The following is a 16944-nucleotide window of genomic DNA, read 5'->3' as shown; positions in this document are numbered from 1 at the left end:
GCTAGTAACAGAGCTAGAACAGAGCCATGGATTCCTGACTTCCAATTCACTGCTCTAACCACTAGCCACATTACCTTCAGAAAAGGAAGGTCTCAATCTCTCACAATGCTGCTCTGGTGCCACTTAAAATGGAGCTGTAGACAAGACTGATTCAGTATCAATGATTACAGGTTTCAGAGGGGTAGCCGTGTTAGTCTGTATCAGCAAAAACAACGAGGAGTACTTGTGGCACGCACCTTAGAGACTAACAAATTTATTTGGGCATAAACTTTTGTGGGCTAAAACCCACTTCATCAGATGCATGGAGTGGAAAATACAGTAGGAAGATATAACTCCCATCTTTTCATGTACTGTTTGTGGCAAATTGCCGGTACGATTATAATGGGTCCCACGCTTCCTCTTCTTGGGGGGAGGGGGGATTCAGGGCGCAGTTTCCTACCCCTGAACTAGGGTATCTACTGTCCCACTAGCAACCCAGAGAAGGGTAGTGGAGAGGAAGGGACCCAGGCCCGCCTTCTACTCCAGGTCCCAGCCCAGGGGCCCTAGGGATAGTGGTAAACCACTTGAACTAGTGCTTCCTTCCCCTGGGCTACTTACCTCTCCTGCTCTTCAGCTTGTGGGGCTTCCTGCCCTCTCTCTCTGCACAAGCCGGGTGTCTCTTTACCTAGGGTCTTGGTCTTCTAGCCCCTTCTAGCCCCACTCCTTCAAACGGCTCTCTGCTCCAACTCCTTCCCCTGGCTGATGGAAGCAGGGGGTTTTTAATCAGGTGGCTAGCTTCAGGTGCTCTAATTGGCTTCAGGTGCTTTTAATTAATCTATTAAAACCTTTCTTCCCTCTACAGGGAATAAGGCTTCTCCTCATCCTGGGACTTACATATCTCTCCTATATCACTCTCCTGATGCCTTCTGGCCATGCTGTATCACATATCTTGCCCCCCTGCTCAACAACATGGGGTTGGGTTACTTGGGTCAAGAGGCAATGCTTTCATGACAAGCCATCTGCGTTGCTGTCTTGGCTTCTGGCCCTATGCTTTACTCGGAAATGAAAGGATTGCAGAGATAGGAACCATCTAGTCACTCTTGCATTCTTCTTCTTGTTTCTGTGCATCCACTGGAGCGGGGCATGGTCTGTCACCAGGTTAAATCGCCGCCCCAGTAGGTAAGTAGCGGAGAGTTTCCATGGTCCATTTTATGGTCTGACATTCCTTTTCAACAATGGCGTACTTTTGTTCCCTGGGGAGGAGCTTCTGGCTGAGATACAGGATCGGGTGTTCCTCCTCCCCTACCATTTGCGAAAGGACGGCTCCTAGCCCTACTTACGGCTCCTAGCCCTACTTCTGAGACATCTGTTTGTAGGACAAGTTCTTTCTTGAAGTCTGGGGCTATGAGTACTGGATGGCAGCAAAGGGCTGTCCTTAAATCTGCGAATGCTCCTTCTGCTGCATCAGATCATTTTACTATCTCGGGGCCCCAAGCCTTTATCAGGTCTGTCAATGGCCCTGCTCTTGTGGCAAAATGAGGGATGAATCTCCAATAGTACCCTACTCACCCGAGAAATGCTCTGACCTGCTTTTTATGGACTGGCTGAGGCCAATCTTGCATTGCCTCCACTTTGTTCCATTGGGGTTTTACCAAGCCTCTCCCTACTACATACCCGAGGTATTTGGTCTCGGCTAGTCCTATCATGCACTTGAGAAGGTTGGCAGCGAGGCCAGCCTTCCGCAGGGCGTCTAGTACCGCTTCTACTTTCCCTAGGTGTGTTTCCCAGCCAGGGCTATGGATGACTATATCGTCTAAATAGGCGGGGGCATACTTGGCATGGGGTTGCAGCAATTTATCCATAAGTCGTGGGAATGTTTCAGGGGCCCCATGGAATCCGAAAGAGAGGACAGTGTATTGGAACAGGCCATCAGGTGTAGAGAAAGCAGTCTTCTCCTTGGCGTTCTTGGCCAGGGGAATTTGCCAATATCTTTTGGTCAGGTCCAGAGTGGTAGGTATCGGGCCTTGCCTAACTGATCAACTAGCTTGTCGACACGTGGTATCGGATAGGCATCGAATTGGGATACTTCATTCAACTTCCGGAATTAGCTGCAAAACCTCAGAGTGCCGTCAGGCTTGGGTACTAGGACGATAGGGCTGGACCACTGGGTTGTGGGATTCTTCAATAACCCCAAGGTCCAACATCTTCTTCATCTCCTCTCTTTTAGCTTCTGGTATCCGGTACGGTCTTATCGTCACCCTTATTCCGGGCCTGGTGACGATATGATGTTGGACCAGTGCCGTATGGCCCGGCTTTGTACAGAACACATCTTGGTTCCGTTGGATCATATCAATGACCTCTGTTTGTTGTTCTGGGGCTAACTCGGGGGATATCCTCACCTGCTCCTGTGGGTCGTCCGTCTGAGGTTGAGCTCTCTGAATGACCAGGCACATCTCTCAGTCACGCCAGAGCTTCAGTAAGTTTACTTGGTAGATCTGCTCTGGTCTTCGGCGGTCTGGTTGTCTGACCTTATAGTCCACTTCCCCAATGGCTTCCACTATCTCATATGGCCCATGCCAGCTGGCCAGGAGTTTGCTTTCTGCTGTCGGCACCAGCACCATCACCCGTTCTCCCGGCTGAAACTTCCATACTTTCGCCCAGAGGTTATAATATGTCCGCTGGGTCTCTTGTGCTTTTTCCAAATGTTCTCATTCTACAGGGGTTACTCGAGCTATTCGCTCTCTCATCTGTGTCATGTGTTCAATGACATTCTTTCCTGGGTTGGGTTGTTCTTCCCAGTCCCCGTTGGTGATATCTAATATTCCGCATGGGTGGCATCCATATAGCAGCTCAAAAGGGAGAGAAACCGGTGGATGTCTGGGGGACTTCCTGTATTGCAAACATTAGGTATGGTAGAAGGGTATCCCAGTCTTTTCCGTCCTGTGCTACCACCTTCCGGATCATACCTTTAAGGGTGTGGTTAAACCACTCGACCAGTCCATCTGTTTGTGGATGGTAGACTGAGGTTCGTATGGCATGGATGCGGAGCAGGGTACATAAGTCCTTCATTAATTTCAAAATGAAAGGGGTTCCTTGGTCAGTCAGGATCTCCATAGGGATGCCCACTCTGGCAAAAACTGAAGTAGTTCTTTTGCTATCGCCTTGGATGTGGGGTTTCTTAAAGGAATGGCTTCTGGATACCATGTGGCGTAGTCAAGGATGACTAGTCTCTAAGGTGCCACTAGTACTCCTTTTCTTTTTGCTAATACGTTTCGGTGGCCCCGTGCTGATCTTTCCAGCGGGCCCACTAGGTCCATGGCTATTCTTTTGAAAGGCACTTCAATAAAAGGCAAAGGTACTAATGGGGCCCGCAAGTGAGGTCAGGGGCTATGCAACTGGCATTCCGGGCAGGAGGTACAATAGCGTTGGACCTTCGCGCATATTCCTGGCCAATAAAATCTTCTTAGAACTCTATCAAGTGTCTTGTCTACTCCTAGATGTCCCACAAATAAATGACTATGAGCTAACTAGTACTGCCCTTGTGTGTTTCCGTGGGACTAAGAGCTGCTCTACTTCTTCCCCTCGAATTTGCACTATTCGGTACAACAGATCACGTTTGATCACATAATACGGCCTTGGGCCTTTGGTCTTTCCTTCCACGGGTACACCATTTACTTTCACTACCTCCTCCCTCACATTCACATATACCGGGTCATTGGCTTGGTCCTGCCCGAAATTCTCACATGCGGTACTACTTGACCTAACTCCATGGGACTTATTTTTTCTCCGCCCCTTGGGTTGCCCCTACTTGGGCTAGGAACCGCCTCTGAGTCCTGACAGGCCTGAATTATCTCCTGGCCTCCTGAACAGGTTCGCTTACCAACAAGGGAGGCTTGCTGGTTCTGTGCTAGAATCCTGGTCCCTAGCCTTTTATCTGCCCTCTTTTCCCGCCTAGACTTTCGGGGTTTCCCGGGGGATGAAAATAGCTCTGGGGCAAATTCAGCAAAAATTGGAGTGAGGCTATCTGTAGGTGCCTCTCTCTCAGCCCGGGGGTTCCTACCCTGGCTCTCCTGGGGGGAGTAAGTTCACAAACCCGGGGAAGTCCCTACCAATTAAGACAGGGTAGGGGAGCCTAGGAACCACTCAGTTACCCTGGTAGTGTTTCCCTGGATCTCAATCCGTACTGGGATTGTAGGGTAGAAATTTATGGTGCCATGAAAGCACGTTACCTCCATGGTTTTGCCCCAGGTTAGTTGGTCTTGCCCCACCAACTTCCCCAAGACCAGTGTGACAGCACTCCTGGAATCTACTAATGCTTTGGTCGCAATACCATTTATCTTTACTGACCTTGTACACCCCTGTGAGGTCATTGCGACCCCTACCAGGCCGATTAGGCCACATTGTTCCCCAGGATCCCTCAGATTGCACTGCACAGGCTCTTCCCTGTTGGGGCACTGGGCTGCTATATGCCCCAATTCCCCACACTCGTAACACCAACCCCTTATCCTGGTTGCCGCCCTCTGCCTGGGGCTATTTGGTCCCCCCCCCCCCCCCCCCCGCCCTCTCTTCCCAATCCCCCAGGTCCCTTCTTGGCCTGGGGCCATTCCTCAGTGTCTTTCCTCCCAGTTATGGTTCTTCTGTAGTTCTCGACAATCCGGGGCCTTGGGTTTGAGGTGGTCTTCTTGGTTTGCTGTGTCTCACTCCCTGGGGTCTGGAACAGTTCACTGGCTGCCAGCTGTCTTTGCACAAGGGAGACCAACTCATCATAGGTAGAGGGGTCATTCTGGCCAACCCAAGCCCGAAGGCCTGGTGGTAGCCCCCTCATATACCGGTTCAGTACCAGGAGCTCCATCATTTTTTCAGAGCTGAAGGCCTCAGGGGGCAGCCATTTCCGGGTCAGGTAGATCAGGTTAAACAGTTGTGATCGGGGTGTCTTGCCCTCTGTATACTGCCATTCATGAAACCTCTGGGCTCTCAACGCCGTGGTTACTCCGGATCTGGCCAGGATCTCTGCCTTCAGCTGGGGGTAATCCTCCGCAGTCTCTGCAGCCATATCCTAAACGACCTTCTGGGCCTCTCCACACAGGAACGGGGCGAGGATACCAGACCACTGATCTCGGGGCCAGGCCTCCCGCAGGGCTGTTATCTCAAATGCCTCTACATCATCCTCCCGTGTCATTTTCTGTAGGCAGTGGCTGGCCCGTATAGTCCGGGTTCCGTCACAATTGTGGTTCTGCTCCATAAGGGCCTTCATCTGGTTTGCCAGCTCTTGTAGCAGCGCTCAGTCCTCAGCAGCCTGATTCATCAACAGTTGATTAGTCTCCTGCTGCACCCGAGTCGCTTCCTGTTGGGCAGCTGCTTGGATTCGGGTAGCTTCCTGCTGGGCCGCAGTGGCTTGTATTAGAGCCTTGACCACATCGTCCATCTTGGGGACAGGATGGTTTTGGTTAACCATGGTTTAAGTCCTCAGCGCAGAGATCCCACTGCTCACACCACGTGTTGCAAATTGCCGGTACGATTATCATGGGTTCCGCGCTTCCTCTTCTTGGGGGGGGTTCAGGGCGCAGTTTCCTACCCCTGAACTAGGATATCTACTGTCCCACTAGTAACCCAGAGAAGGGTAGTGGAGAGGGCGGGACCTGGGCCCGCCCTCTACTCCAGTTCCCAGCCCAGGAGTCCTAGGGATAGTGGTAAACCACTTGAACTAGTGCTTCTTTCCTCTGGGCTACTTACCTCTCCTGCTCTTCAGCTTGTGGGGCTTCCTGCCCTCTCTCTCTGCACAAGCCGGGTGTCTCTTTACCTAGGGTCTTGGTCTTTTAGCCAGCCACGGCACTTCTCCAAACTCTCCTCTACCTCAACTCCTTCAAACTGCTCCAACTCCTTCCCCTAGCTAATTGAAGCAAGGGGTTTTTAATCAGGTGACTCGCTTCAGGTGCTCTAATTGGCTTCAGGTGCTTTTAATTAATCTATAGAAACCTTTCTTCCCTCTACAGGGAATAAGGCTTCTCCTCATCCTGGGACTTACACATCTCTCCTATACCACTCTCCTGATGCCTTCTGGCCCTGCTGTATCACGTTATATATATCTTCCTACTGTATTTTCCACCCAATGCATCTGATGAAGTGGGTTTTAGTCCACGAAAGCTTATGCCCAAAATGATTATAGGAAAGCTCTACTCTCAAAGATCATGGGAAAGCCATCAGATTGCTGAATGGAGGCTCACAACTAAAAGATGAATAAAATAACACGTTACAATATGAGAAGTTGCATCAGTCATTTACATAACCATTAATGCTTCCGAACTATTTACCAATGATACACACAAAAGACTAAGTCATCTTTACTGCTACATGACCCTAGTTATCAGTGAAGGTTATGAGGTAGTTTCAGGTCTTCAATCTCACTACAGAAGATACTAAGTGATCCCCTGCACACAGACATACACAGGGAGTGTTAGGTATCCAGTGTGTGCAAAGCCTATCATGATTGCTCCAGATAGCTTAGATTTAAAAGTCAACCTTTCAAATCAATCCAGGCTATCTTCAAAACCAACTTCCCACAGCACTTCATATCAATAGGACAGCATTTTATTGGCGAGTGGGGTAGGAAATGGAGAAGAGGAGACCAAAGTCACACTTCTATCTATCCAATTGTGCACATTCTATGGTTTTTCACTCTAATTTCATTTTCAGCATCCCCTTCTAGAGCCGATATAAGGACCAAGCACTTGTTTCTCAGTTTGTTTTCCTCCTAATGTTCTTCTCTGATCTCATTATCAGCTTTGCTGTTGTCAAAGTTTGTATCTAAGCTACTGTTGAAGGTCCTTCGTCTCTGGCCACTACTTTGATTGAACTAGAATGTTTAAGTTTTTGCCACAAACTCTAATGATTCCAGAGAGTTCCCTGATAACCCTATGGATTCTCTTACTCCTTCCAGTGTTTCCATTCTTCTTAAGATGGCCGTGAGTCCTTTCAGTAACTATGGTCTTGGTTTCACAAACACGGGCTTAAACTGCACTCAGAAAGCTCACAATGTCTTCAATGGAAACTACTTGTGCACATACACAAACATAGTTTTGCCCACTGATTATTTTAATTAAAAATAAGATGTGAACATGCGCAGATGGTGCAGGAAAGGAGAACCACAAAGGGCAGTAAATAAGATAGGAGTTTGGACACAGAGTGCCTTTCTCAAAATCCATATCATACTGTGGCAGAGTAACCACACGCAAGCCATCGGAACAAAGAGCAATCAGGTCCAGGTCTTAAGGACTCTTGTTGGGCTTTTGTTTACCTGTAGGCTGTTTAGGCTCTGCTTGCAGCAATGAAAGGCTCCCTGGAGAAGCTCAGAAAACCAGCAGGAGGCTGAACTAGACAAGCATTTCTTTGTCGGGCTCTTGCCTGGAGATTCATTCACAGATTCCAAGGCCAGAAGGAACCATTACAATCATCTAACTCCTGCATAACACAGGCTGTAGAACTGTCCTGAAATAATTTCTGTTTGAATTACAGCATTTTTAGAGGCATTCTTCTTTTTTCCTAGCATAGCGACTTATTTATGGTAGAATAATTTTAAACAGTTTTACAGGCATTCTGTTTCTGGATCATTTGTAAATTGCAGGAAATAAACACTTCAGCACAGAATTGTTGTAGCCTTTGGATGGCTAATTTACCCTGCTCTACACATCTCTGCAAATATAATGAATGTTATATAAAAATCTAATACGAACACATAGCATTTCGCACAATGGTGTCCTGGTTCATGACTGAGGCTCCCAGGCGGTACCACAATACAAATAATGAAGCTACAGGCTAATGTAGAACTTTGCCTATCTGAAATTGTCCTACCGCCCAATATATTCTGAATTAGATTACTTCCTCCACTGTGCATTTGCACTGAAAAGTTCCCCATTTACCCCAATAAATTCCATATCCCTTGGTCTATCCAGATACGTATTGCATTTTGTTTTGGGAAGTGATCATGTGTGCTTGTTTAACTCAGACTGTCAGGTAGTAACCAAAGAACTATTTCAGCACTGGTGTTCTTAATTCCAATCAATCTATGGCAAATGTTTGTCTGTTAAGATTTCATATCACATTCACCAGGCAGTTCTGAAGTCAGTGCAGTGCCTGTGTGCTCTGCAGATTTAACTAACTAATATTGACTTATATGCTTCACTTCCAGAACATTCTTTGATTGTTATGGGAATCTCACACAGTTACAAGGAATTTATATTTTATTTTATGCTGCAAAGGGTCTAGATAGCATCTATATAGTTACAGGGCTGCAAATGGCATATTTATTGCATTTTGCATATAAGGCATAATCTGTGAGTACTTTGCAGAAAACAGGAAAGGGTAAGTTTTGCAGCTCCAGACAGTGAGCAATTGTTTTCTTTTCTTTCCTAATAAATTATATGCAGACCTGAACAGATGTCACACTGGCATTTGAGATCTGAAATATAGTTGAAGAGCAAGTTATGACTAATGCAGAAAAAAAATGTCAGAAAGCATTTTTTCAAATTTCAGATAAGCTTTTTAGCCCTAGGGTTCATCACAGAGAGAAGGGGAGTTCCGCTGGGTGTCTTAACATCCACTTACCTGTGAAATGCCTCTTTGAATAGTCTGTGGATAAACTTGCGTTGGTAACTATATTTATTTATTTACTTATTTAAGACCTGGCAATCCCTTTAACGCACTGCCTCCCAAAATACTATTGCTCTTTCAGAGCCTTATCATTTTATTAATATAAATTCACTTAATATAAGAAGAAAAGGAAAGATCTGAACACTACACATTATGCATACAGGCACTTCAGTCTCTGGATATAGCAGCAAGGTTTCTGACCTCTTCCAAATGTACTGATGCCCATGAAAGGGTTACATTTGTGAAGCTAGCTGCTCCATGTAGTTGCTAAGTAACAGTGTCTTGCTCTCAGGGTACTCTCAGCCAATGAGAATATTCTGGTAATATAATCCTATCTTGGTGTTCCACTGGTGTGCGATCATTCAATATCCAGCTGGGGGAGGTATGTGGGTGGAGTTGTACTGGAACCAAGATGAAACTTTCCAGTTTACCTCTGCAGTTTCTGTTAAACTCAGCTGAATTCATCATTCAAATGCTATGGGTTAAGGGACTTTGAATCTCTGGCGTGAAGATGATGCACTCTAGTCATTTCAAAAAGTAAAAGTTTAAGGTGATGAATGCCAGAGTCCATAATTTTTTTCTGTTCCATTAAAAGCCTAACCTTTATTCATTGAACAGCTGCATAAATGCATGTCTGTATCACAATGGAGGCAAAGAGGAGAGTTATATTTACCTGATTAGGTTTCTTTGCTTTCCACTCTCTAGAACACTGGTCATAGTTACATAAATGGAAGAGCTAAATGTTAGTAGTACCAAGCGCTTTTGGCATCTCAGTAACCATTCCTGGACCTGGATTTCAAGCAATGGACATGCCATGAAAGGAACTGACCACAACATCATCAGAAAGTGCTCCACAGTAAAATCTCACCAAGTCTTCAGCGGTACAGAAGCACCAGTAAACTCAGATCACAGACTAGCTGTCACTCAGTTCACTGCATCTCCCAACTCCTCAAAAGCCAGACAGTACAGTGTCCAGCAACTTTCCAATGGCTCTGCTGAAGCTGTGAAATACACATAGGCTATCAAAGATCACATACCTAACCTTAGTATCCTCTTGGATGATGTGGCAATCACCTGGAGTGGTATACATAATGCTATATCACACACCATCACTTGAAACAATCAGCTTCAGACAATGACACAAGAAACCTTGGCTTTCTGAAGAGGCCTTTGATAATTAAGCAAAAAAGGCAGAAGCACAGAATCAGGGAGACGTCAAATAACAAAGGTTAACCAGCATTTTCTGGGCCATTGCAAAACATGACCATGAGATCTACACCAACTCTCTGGCCAACAAAGCAGAGGACAGCCTAAAGCACAACAATCTGCATTTCGCCTATAGAGCTATCACACTCCTGGCTGGCAGCCATAAACAGTCTTCTAATATCCCCATGAAACCACATGGCTCTCATTGCTCATCAACAGATGAAGTCCTGGACAGATGGAAAACAAATTTTGAAACACCCCTGCTCATGGCTGATCAGAGCTACATGACCCAGGGACAAATGCTGATCTTCTCTCACTCAAAGTACGGAAGGCCATCCAAAAATTTACAGAATGGACATGCTGCTGGATCTGATGGTATTCCACTCCAGCTGCTCAAGGATGCCTTGTAACCAGGGAGCATTGGTCTCCATCAACTCTTTTTAAAAGTGTGATCATCAGGCAGAGTACCCACAGAATGGAAAGACGGCAGTCTGTTTGTCCAAGGATCTCACACCAAGTGTGGCAGCCACAGGCTGATGTCATTGACATCAGTCCCTGGAAAGATCTTTGCTCATGATGTGCTTGGTAGGATGAAGCCACTCCTTAGGAGACACTGTCATCTACAACAATCAGGTTTCGCAGCTGGACGGTTGACAATGGGTACTGTCCATACCCTCCGGTTTCTGGCTAAGCTGCACAAGAATTTAACTGCTCTCTTCACCTGGCCTATATTGACATAAAAAGTGGCTTCTGATTTGGTTGACAGGTCAGTACTTTGGCTCAAACTGAAAAGAGTTGACGTCCCAAATGTTTTGCTAAATCTGGTACATGATCTTCACATCAGTAACTGTGTGAGAATAAGTGATGGTTAACGGCTTTCACCGCGTTTCTACAAAGGGATGTCCCAATTTGACATCACATAAGTTTTTGATTACATGTAAAAGCTAAGCGGTCATGTCAGGTTTTCTATGACAGCAATTCAAGACAGATCATTCTTCTCACTGTGAAATTAGATTTGATATTTTGTATAAATCTCATCAGTGTTGGAAATAAAAAAAACTATACATGTAGCGACAGATGAACAGGACACTGCTTTAGGAAGCAAAGAGATTTCTGTGTTTAAAATCCCATTGCTTTTAAGGAAAAATTCATGATATTTAAGTATACAAAGAGTGCATAGCTGACGAACAGGTATCAAAAACAGGCAGCTGCAGATCCAGGGTTTAGAAACATTCTGGCAATATAACAAAGGGAACCAAAGTTAGTCATGGCATCACCAGCAACTACGGTTTGACGAAATGGGCATTCTTCAGCACCAGGACTTATTGAGCCAAATAGGGGCCAGAGAATGTAGTTTTTGTAGTAAGACCACTAACAGATTGGTAAAGAAGATTTCATAGATCCCAACAGAAAAAAAACAAACACAGGACAAGATAGCCTCCAGCATTAGATACCAATTGTTTTTAGTGTGCACAGTCCAATAAAAAAAGCAGTACCAAGATTTGGGAGCAGTGGGAAAAAGAGTACATTTTCCTTCTCCCCAGGGTTCCCAGGCTTAAATAACTTCAGAGTCACAGCATTATCACACAATTAGTTCTGATCTGATCTGTTGAATCAGAAATAGAACTGAATGCAGGTACCCCAGATGTATTTCTGCTGTTTTGTACTCACCCATCTGCTCCACAAGCTCTGGTGGAAAAACTCGAGAGGCAAACGCTCGACGGAAGATGTCTGAAAATTCTCTGTCAAGACCTCCTATCCCCATCTTCTCAAAGTTCCAGTCAGGGTTGATGATTGACTGGCGGTTCTCCTTGGTCTTAGATTTACCTGTAGAAAAGACACCGCCGGTTCAGGAATTAAGCACACAACAGAATTACAGCCACAGACTGATACAATGGAGGTTTCGTAGTCCATGTGCAATATAGTTTTATAAAAACCACCATGAGGACAAACTACCCAGCACTTCCGACTCCCATTATGGAGGCTCAGGAGACTGTGCATTAAATAGTTGCCTTCATTTTAGAGGACTGCTTATAGTAAGCTCTAAAAGCTATAATAAAAAACAGCTGAGATGCCAGCTGTCAGAACAACGTAATTTCATTTTAAGTTCATTCCATTCCATTTGTAATAGGCTGCAGCCATTGTATAGAACACACTCTTCTGAGACATTTGCTTTCCAAACTTGTTTCTTAGCAATATCACAATGAGAGAGCATCTAGGAGGTAGCAATCCTAAGAATTCATTGAGAGACCCTGCGAGGTACTGAGCACCCTCAAGTCACATGGATTTGAATGTGCATTGAGGGTTCTTAGCACTTTCGTATAGACTTGCAGCACTTCACAGGATTGGGCCCTTTGTAGCATTCAGGGTTTTTTTTTATTTTAGCTATTCTGAAGGCAGAGATAGGTCAGAGAGGCAACTGAAATCACTGAGAGAGCCAAGTGCAGAGACTATAAAAACACTGGAATACACCCTTTAAAATTAGGTTGAGACAGTAGCAAATATATTGTAGGGAATCACCCTGCAGTAGACGAGAGTCTTATTAGGCATCATCATTAATTTCTATGACTAACAAGCACACTGAGAATCAATACAACAACTCCTTTGATACCAAAAATGTCTAATACAGTATGTCTAATAACCACAATACCTGGAAGCAAAAGATTAATGCTGAACATTTGATCTCTTGGTTACTGTTTCCATGGACTAACTGTAAATTTATTTTCTTATTACTTGTACCTATCAGCAAGATTGCAGACTCACTCAGACAAACTGCTTGCTCCTTTAGTTATTCTTAGCCTATACTACCCCCTTCTGGCCACACGCAGTGCTCATTACATAGCAATAAGAAACTAACTCCCTCAAAGCTAAAGAGCCTGAATATGGACTTGCGTTGTGGTTTCAAAATGAATACACAGGAAGTTCCCTAACACCCCTTTGCTGAGGAACGGCAACATAACTGGAATTATAAACAAATGAAGTAAAGAACAACAGTACTTTAAAAAAAGGCAGAGCAAAGGTGATACAGAAAAGAACCAGTTTTACCTAGCAGTAATAACTATTAACAACACTCTGAACAGGGCATATCAGTGGCTCTCAAAACACATTAAACAATTAAGCCTTATAACGTACCAGTTAAGGTGCTAATAATGAGCTGTCAATTTGACAGATAAGCAAATTGAGGCACAAAAAGATTAAGTGAGTTGTTCACGGGCAAGGCTACATTTTAGTCATGGGTATTTTTAGTAAAAGTGGACAGGTCATGGGAAGTAAACAAAAATCCATGGCCTGTGTCCATGACTTTTACTATATACCCCGACTAAAACTGGGGGCTGGGGGGAGCTGCCCGAGAGTACCGTGGGTGCTGAAGGAGGGCAGCCTGGGTGCTGGGGAGCGGGCGTGTGGCCCAGGACCCCCACTGGTGCTGGGGGGGTGGGCAGTGGCACCCAGCCCGGGTCCCCGTTGGTGCTGTGGGGCAAGGGGGGGCGGGGGGTGGGACACAGACATGGTGGCCTGAGACTGCCCCAGCAGCGGCCGGTACGACTGACTGAGCTGCCCCTGAGCCAGTTGAACCGGCCGCTGCAGAAGTCACGGAATCCATGCCTTCTGTGACCTCCATGACATACTCGCAGCCTTATTCATGGTAACTTGTAGGGACAGGTCCAAGAATCCCAGTCCTCTGCTCTGCGAAACCACACTCCACACAGAAATGTGCTAAGATAGAGATTGAAGGTCACTGATCAACTGTGATCCTAAACATTAGGCTAGCAAAATATCACTGCTTGCCATGCTGCAATAAGTTCAATAGTTTCTACAATTCCCATTTAAGCTGTTCCTACAGAACTGTATTATGAATTAAGTGGATTTTATTTAATTCCTCCTACATTACATATGTAGTGACTGCCTGCTCAACTTTAACTCAGCCACTGTAAATATATTCTTTATGATATAGTCTTTAATTACATGGTCACATACTCTTTCCCCACCACAGGACCCCTGCATTATTCAGTGCTCAGAGAATTATTCTATAGTGTATGAGGTGGCTAAGTGTAATACATCACAGAATCATAGAACTGGAAGGGACTTCAAGAGGTTATGTAGTCCAGTCCCCTGCACTCAAGGCAGGGCTAAGTATTACCTAGACATCTACTTCATTTGTTGCAGAAGTTGGAATGTATGAAGTGAATGAAGTGAAGTGCAGAAGTGAATGAAGCAGGAGACTGCAAGAGAAAAGGACAGTCTCACGGTTAAGGAAGTTGGATGTCACCCCAGAGAACTAATTTCTATCCCCGCCTCTGCTAGAATACCTACATGATCACAGAATATCAGGGTTGGAAGGGACCTCAGGAGGTCATCTAGACCAACCCCCTGCTCAAAGCAGGACCAATCCCCAACTAAATCATCCCAGCCAGGGCTTTCTCAAGACTGACTTTAAAAACCTCTAAGGAAGGAGATTCCACCACCTCCCTAGGTAACTCATTCGAGTGCTTCACCACGCTCCTCGTGAAAAAGTTTTTCCTAATATCCAACCTAAACCTCCCCCACTGCAATTCGAGACCATTACTCCTTGTTCTGTCATCTGCTACCACTGAGAACAGTCTAGATCCATCCTCTTTGGAATCCCCTTTCAGGTACTTGAAAGCAGCTATCAAATCCCCCCTCATTCTTCTCTTCCGCAAACTAAACAATCCCAGTTCCCTCAGCCACTCCTCATAGGTCATGTGGTCCAGTCCCCTAATCATTTTTGTTGCCCTCCGCTGGATGCTTTCCAATTTTTTCACATCCTTCTTGTCGTGTGGGGCCCAAAACTGAACACAGGACTCCAGATGAGGCCTCACCAATGTCGAATTGAGGGGAACGATCACGTCCCTCGATCTGCTAGCAATGCCCCTACTTATACAGCCCCAAATGCCATTGGCCTTCTTGGCAACAAGGGCACACTGTTGACTCATATCCAGCTTCTCATCCACTGTAACCCCTAGGTCCTTTTCCGCAGAACTGCTGCCAAGCCATTTGGTCCCTAGTCTGTAGCGGTGCATGGGATTCTTCCGTCTTAAGTGCAGGACTCTGCACTTATCCTTATTGAACCTCATCAGATTTCTTTTGGCCCAATCCTCTGTTTTGTCTAGGGCCCTCTGTATCCTATCCCTACTCTCCAGCGTATCTACCTCTCCTCCCAGTTTAGCGTCATTGGCAAACTTGCTGAGGGTGCAATCCACGCCATCCTCCAGATTGTTAATGAAGATATTGAACAGAACTGGCCCCAGGACCAACCATTGGGGCACTCCACTTGATACCAGCTGCCAACTAGACATGGACCCATTGATCACTACCCGTTGAGCCCAACAACCTAGCCAGCTTTCTAGCCACCTTAGAGTCCATTCATCCAGCCCATACTTCTTTAACTTGCTGGCAAGAATACTGTGGGAGACCGTGTCAAAAGCTTTGCTGAAGCCTAGGAACTAGTGATGATGATGGCAAACAAGTCACAAACTAAATTTTCCATAAGTGGCCACTAATTGTGTGTGCCTCATTTTCTAGGTGCCCCCAAACTCGAGACACCTAGGGCCTGGTTTACAAAAGTGCAAAGCAGTCAGTGTTCCAGTTTAAGCCAGTCAGAGCTGTGCTTTGAAAATATCATGTGCTATGAACATTCTAAATGTTCTGAAAAATCAGGCTCTAAGCGTCAAACTGGGCACCCAGAATTAGTGGGCACTTCAAAAGTTTGGCTTTAACTTCTGTGATCAATTCCCCATCTGTAAAATGAGGATAATATCACCACCTAATTTCACAGGTAACCCTAAGTATCCTGTAGAGGGATTACCAGAATGCATACACACAAGGGGGCCAAATTCAGGGCCTGTGCAGCCTTAATTCTTGCATTTCCTACCTTTTGAGTGTTTGATCTTGCAACCTGAATGTTCTTTTAAACACAGATTTTTTTCCCTTTTGTAATTTAATATACATTCCAGTATCTCCTCTATCATTTTCAGAGATACATTAGTTTGAATTTTTAGTCCCAGCTAGTTAATAGATCATCTGATACATCAGATATACTTCCAAGAGTCAATAAATAAATGCATTTCTAAAGCACCCTCACCGTAGTATTGAGACGCCAATAGTCCGTTGGCCAATGTAGCAAACACTGATTAGTGTGTGAATTCACAGTTTCAAAAATATTAACTCCTATTAATTCAAATTTTGAATATTAATTCAAAAATATTGGAATTCATAGGTCTTTGTTTTCTTCTATCACTAAGATTAAAATTAGATGCTTCAGAACTTGAGCCAAACTAAACGCACCTCGTTCATCCACATGATGCAAAAATAAATTTAATTTAATTCAGATATTTTATTTATATCTTGGTAGTTCTTTACTTTCTTCCCATTTAGTAATTTAAGATTGTAAAAATGGATGTTTTGAACTTGTTTAGTTTCCTAATTGCTTGCAGAATTTCAGATTGTACATAAATTTTTTCTGCCAATAAATTCCATGCTTAAAATGCTCAACTATCCTTTAAAAGACAACTCCTGAGCCTCATTAACATCCTTATTGGGCAAACAACAAACTCAGTGCGAAATTGATAGACAAATACCCTGCACTATATTTGCAACTAACACCACCACTGTCACAAGTCAAGAAAGCTGAAATGCTTCAGCCGTACTCTGCTTAGGGTATGCAATTTGAAGACAATGGGACTTTTGCTCCAAACTCAATAGGACTTGTACTCCAAAGGCAGTACAGGATGGGATTTTCAAAAGCCATTAGGAACTTAACTTTCAGCTTTTGGTTTAGAAAATTTTGGCCTGCGTGTATAAACACAATAACTGTGTTAATGAATTTAGAGTCCAAATAATTTTTCACTGTTAACGCTGAAGCAATTTTGCTGTGAAGTGACATTTTATATCACTAAGAAACTTGTTAATAAAATACAATTTTAGTGCCTTGTGCTGAAAACACTCATGCATACGCTTAACTTCTAGCACATCAGTATCCCCGTTGAAGTCAGTGGGACTATTCACATGAGTAAAGTTACATACCTGCTTAAGTATTTGCAGAATCAGGGGCCTTAATTTTCAATATTTGGGTTTTTAGCTATAGCAGTTTTGTAA

General features: G+C 44.7%; 1 protein-coding gene across 3 annotated transcripts in view; it reads right to left on the bottom strand.

The window, feature by feature from the left end:
• The window catches only part of NSF (N-ethylmaleimide sensitive factor, vesicle fusing ATPase), a 188707-nt gene that overhangs the window by 106722 nt on the left and 65041 nt on the right, over positions 1-16944 (bottom strand). For all 3 annotated transcript variants that reach the window (XM_048829795.2, XM_048829796.2, XM_048829799.2), the window contains exon 8: positions 11503-11658. In XM_048829795.2, the coding sequence (XP_048685752.1) occupies positions 11503-11658 (156 nt within the window). The remainder of the gene's footprint in view (positions 1-11502; positions 11659-16944) is intronic.

This window comes from Caretta caretta, chromosome 27 (assembly GCF_965140235.1).
Source record: "Caretta caretta isolate rCarCar2 chromosome 27, rCarCar1.hap1, whole genome shotgun sequence".
In the NCBI taxonomy this organism is placed as follows: domain Eukaryota; kingdom Metazoa; phylum Chordata; order Testudines; family Cheloniidae; genus Caretta; species Caretta caretta.
Note: the sequence above shows the minus strand (reverse complement) of the source record. Positions and strands in the feature narration are given on the sequence as shown.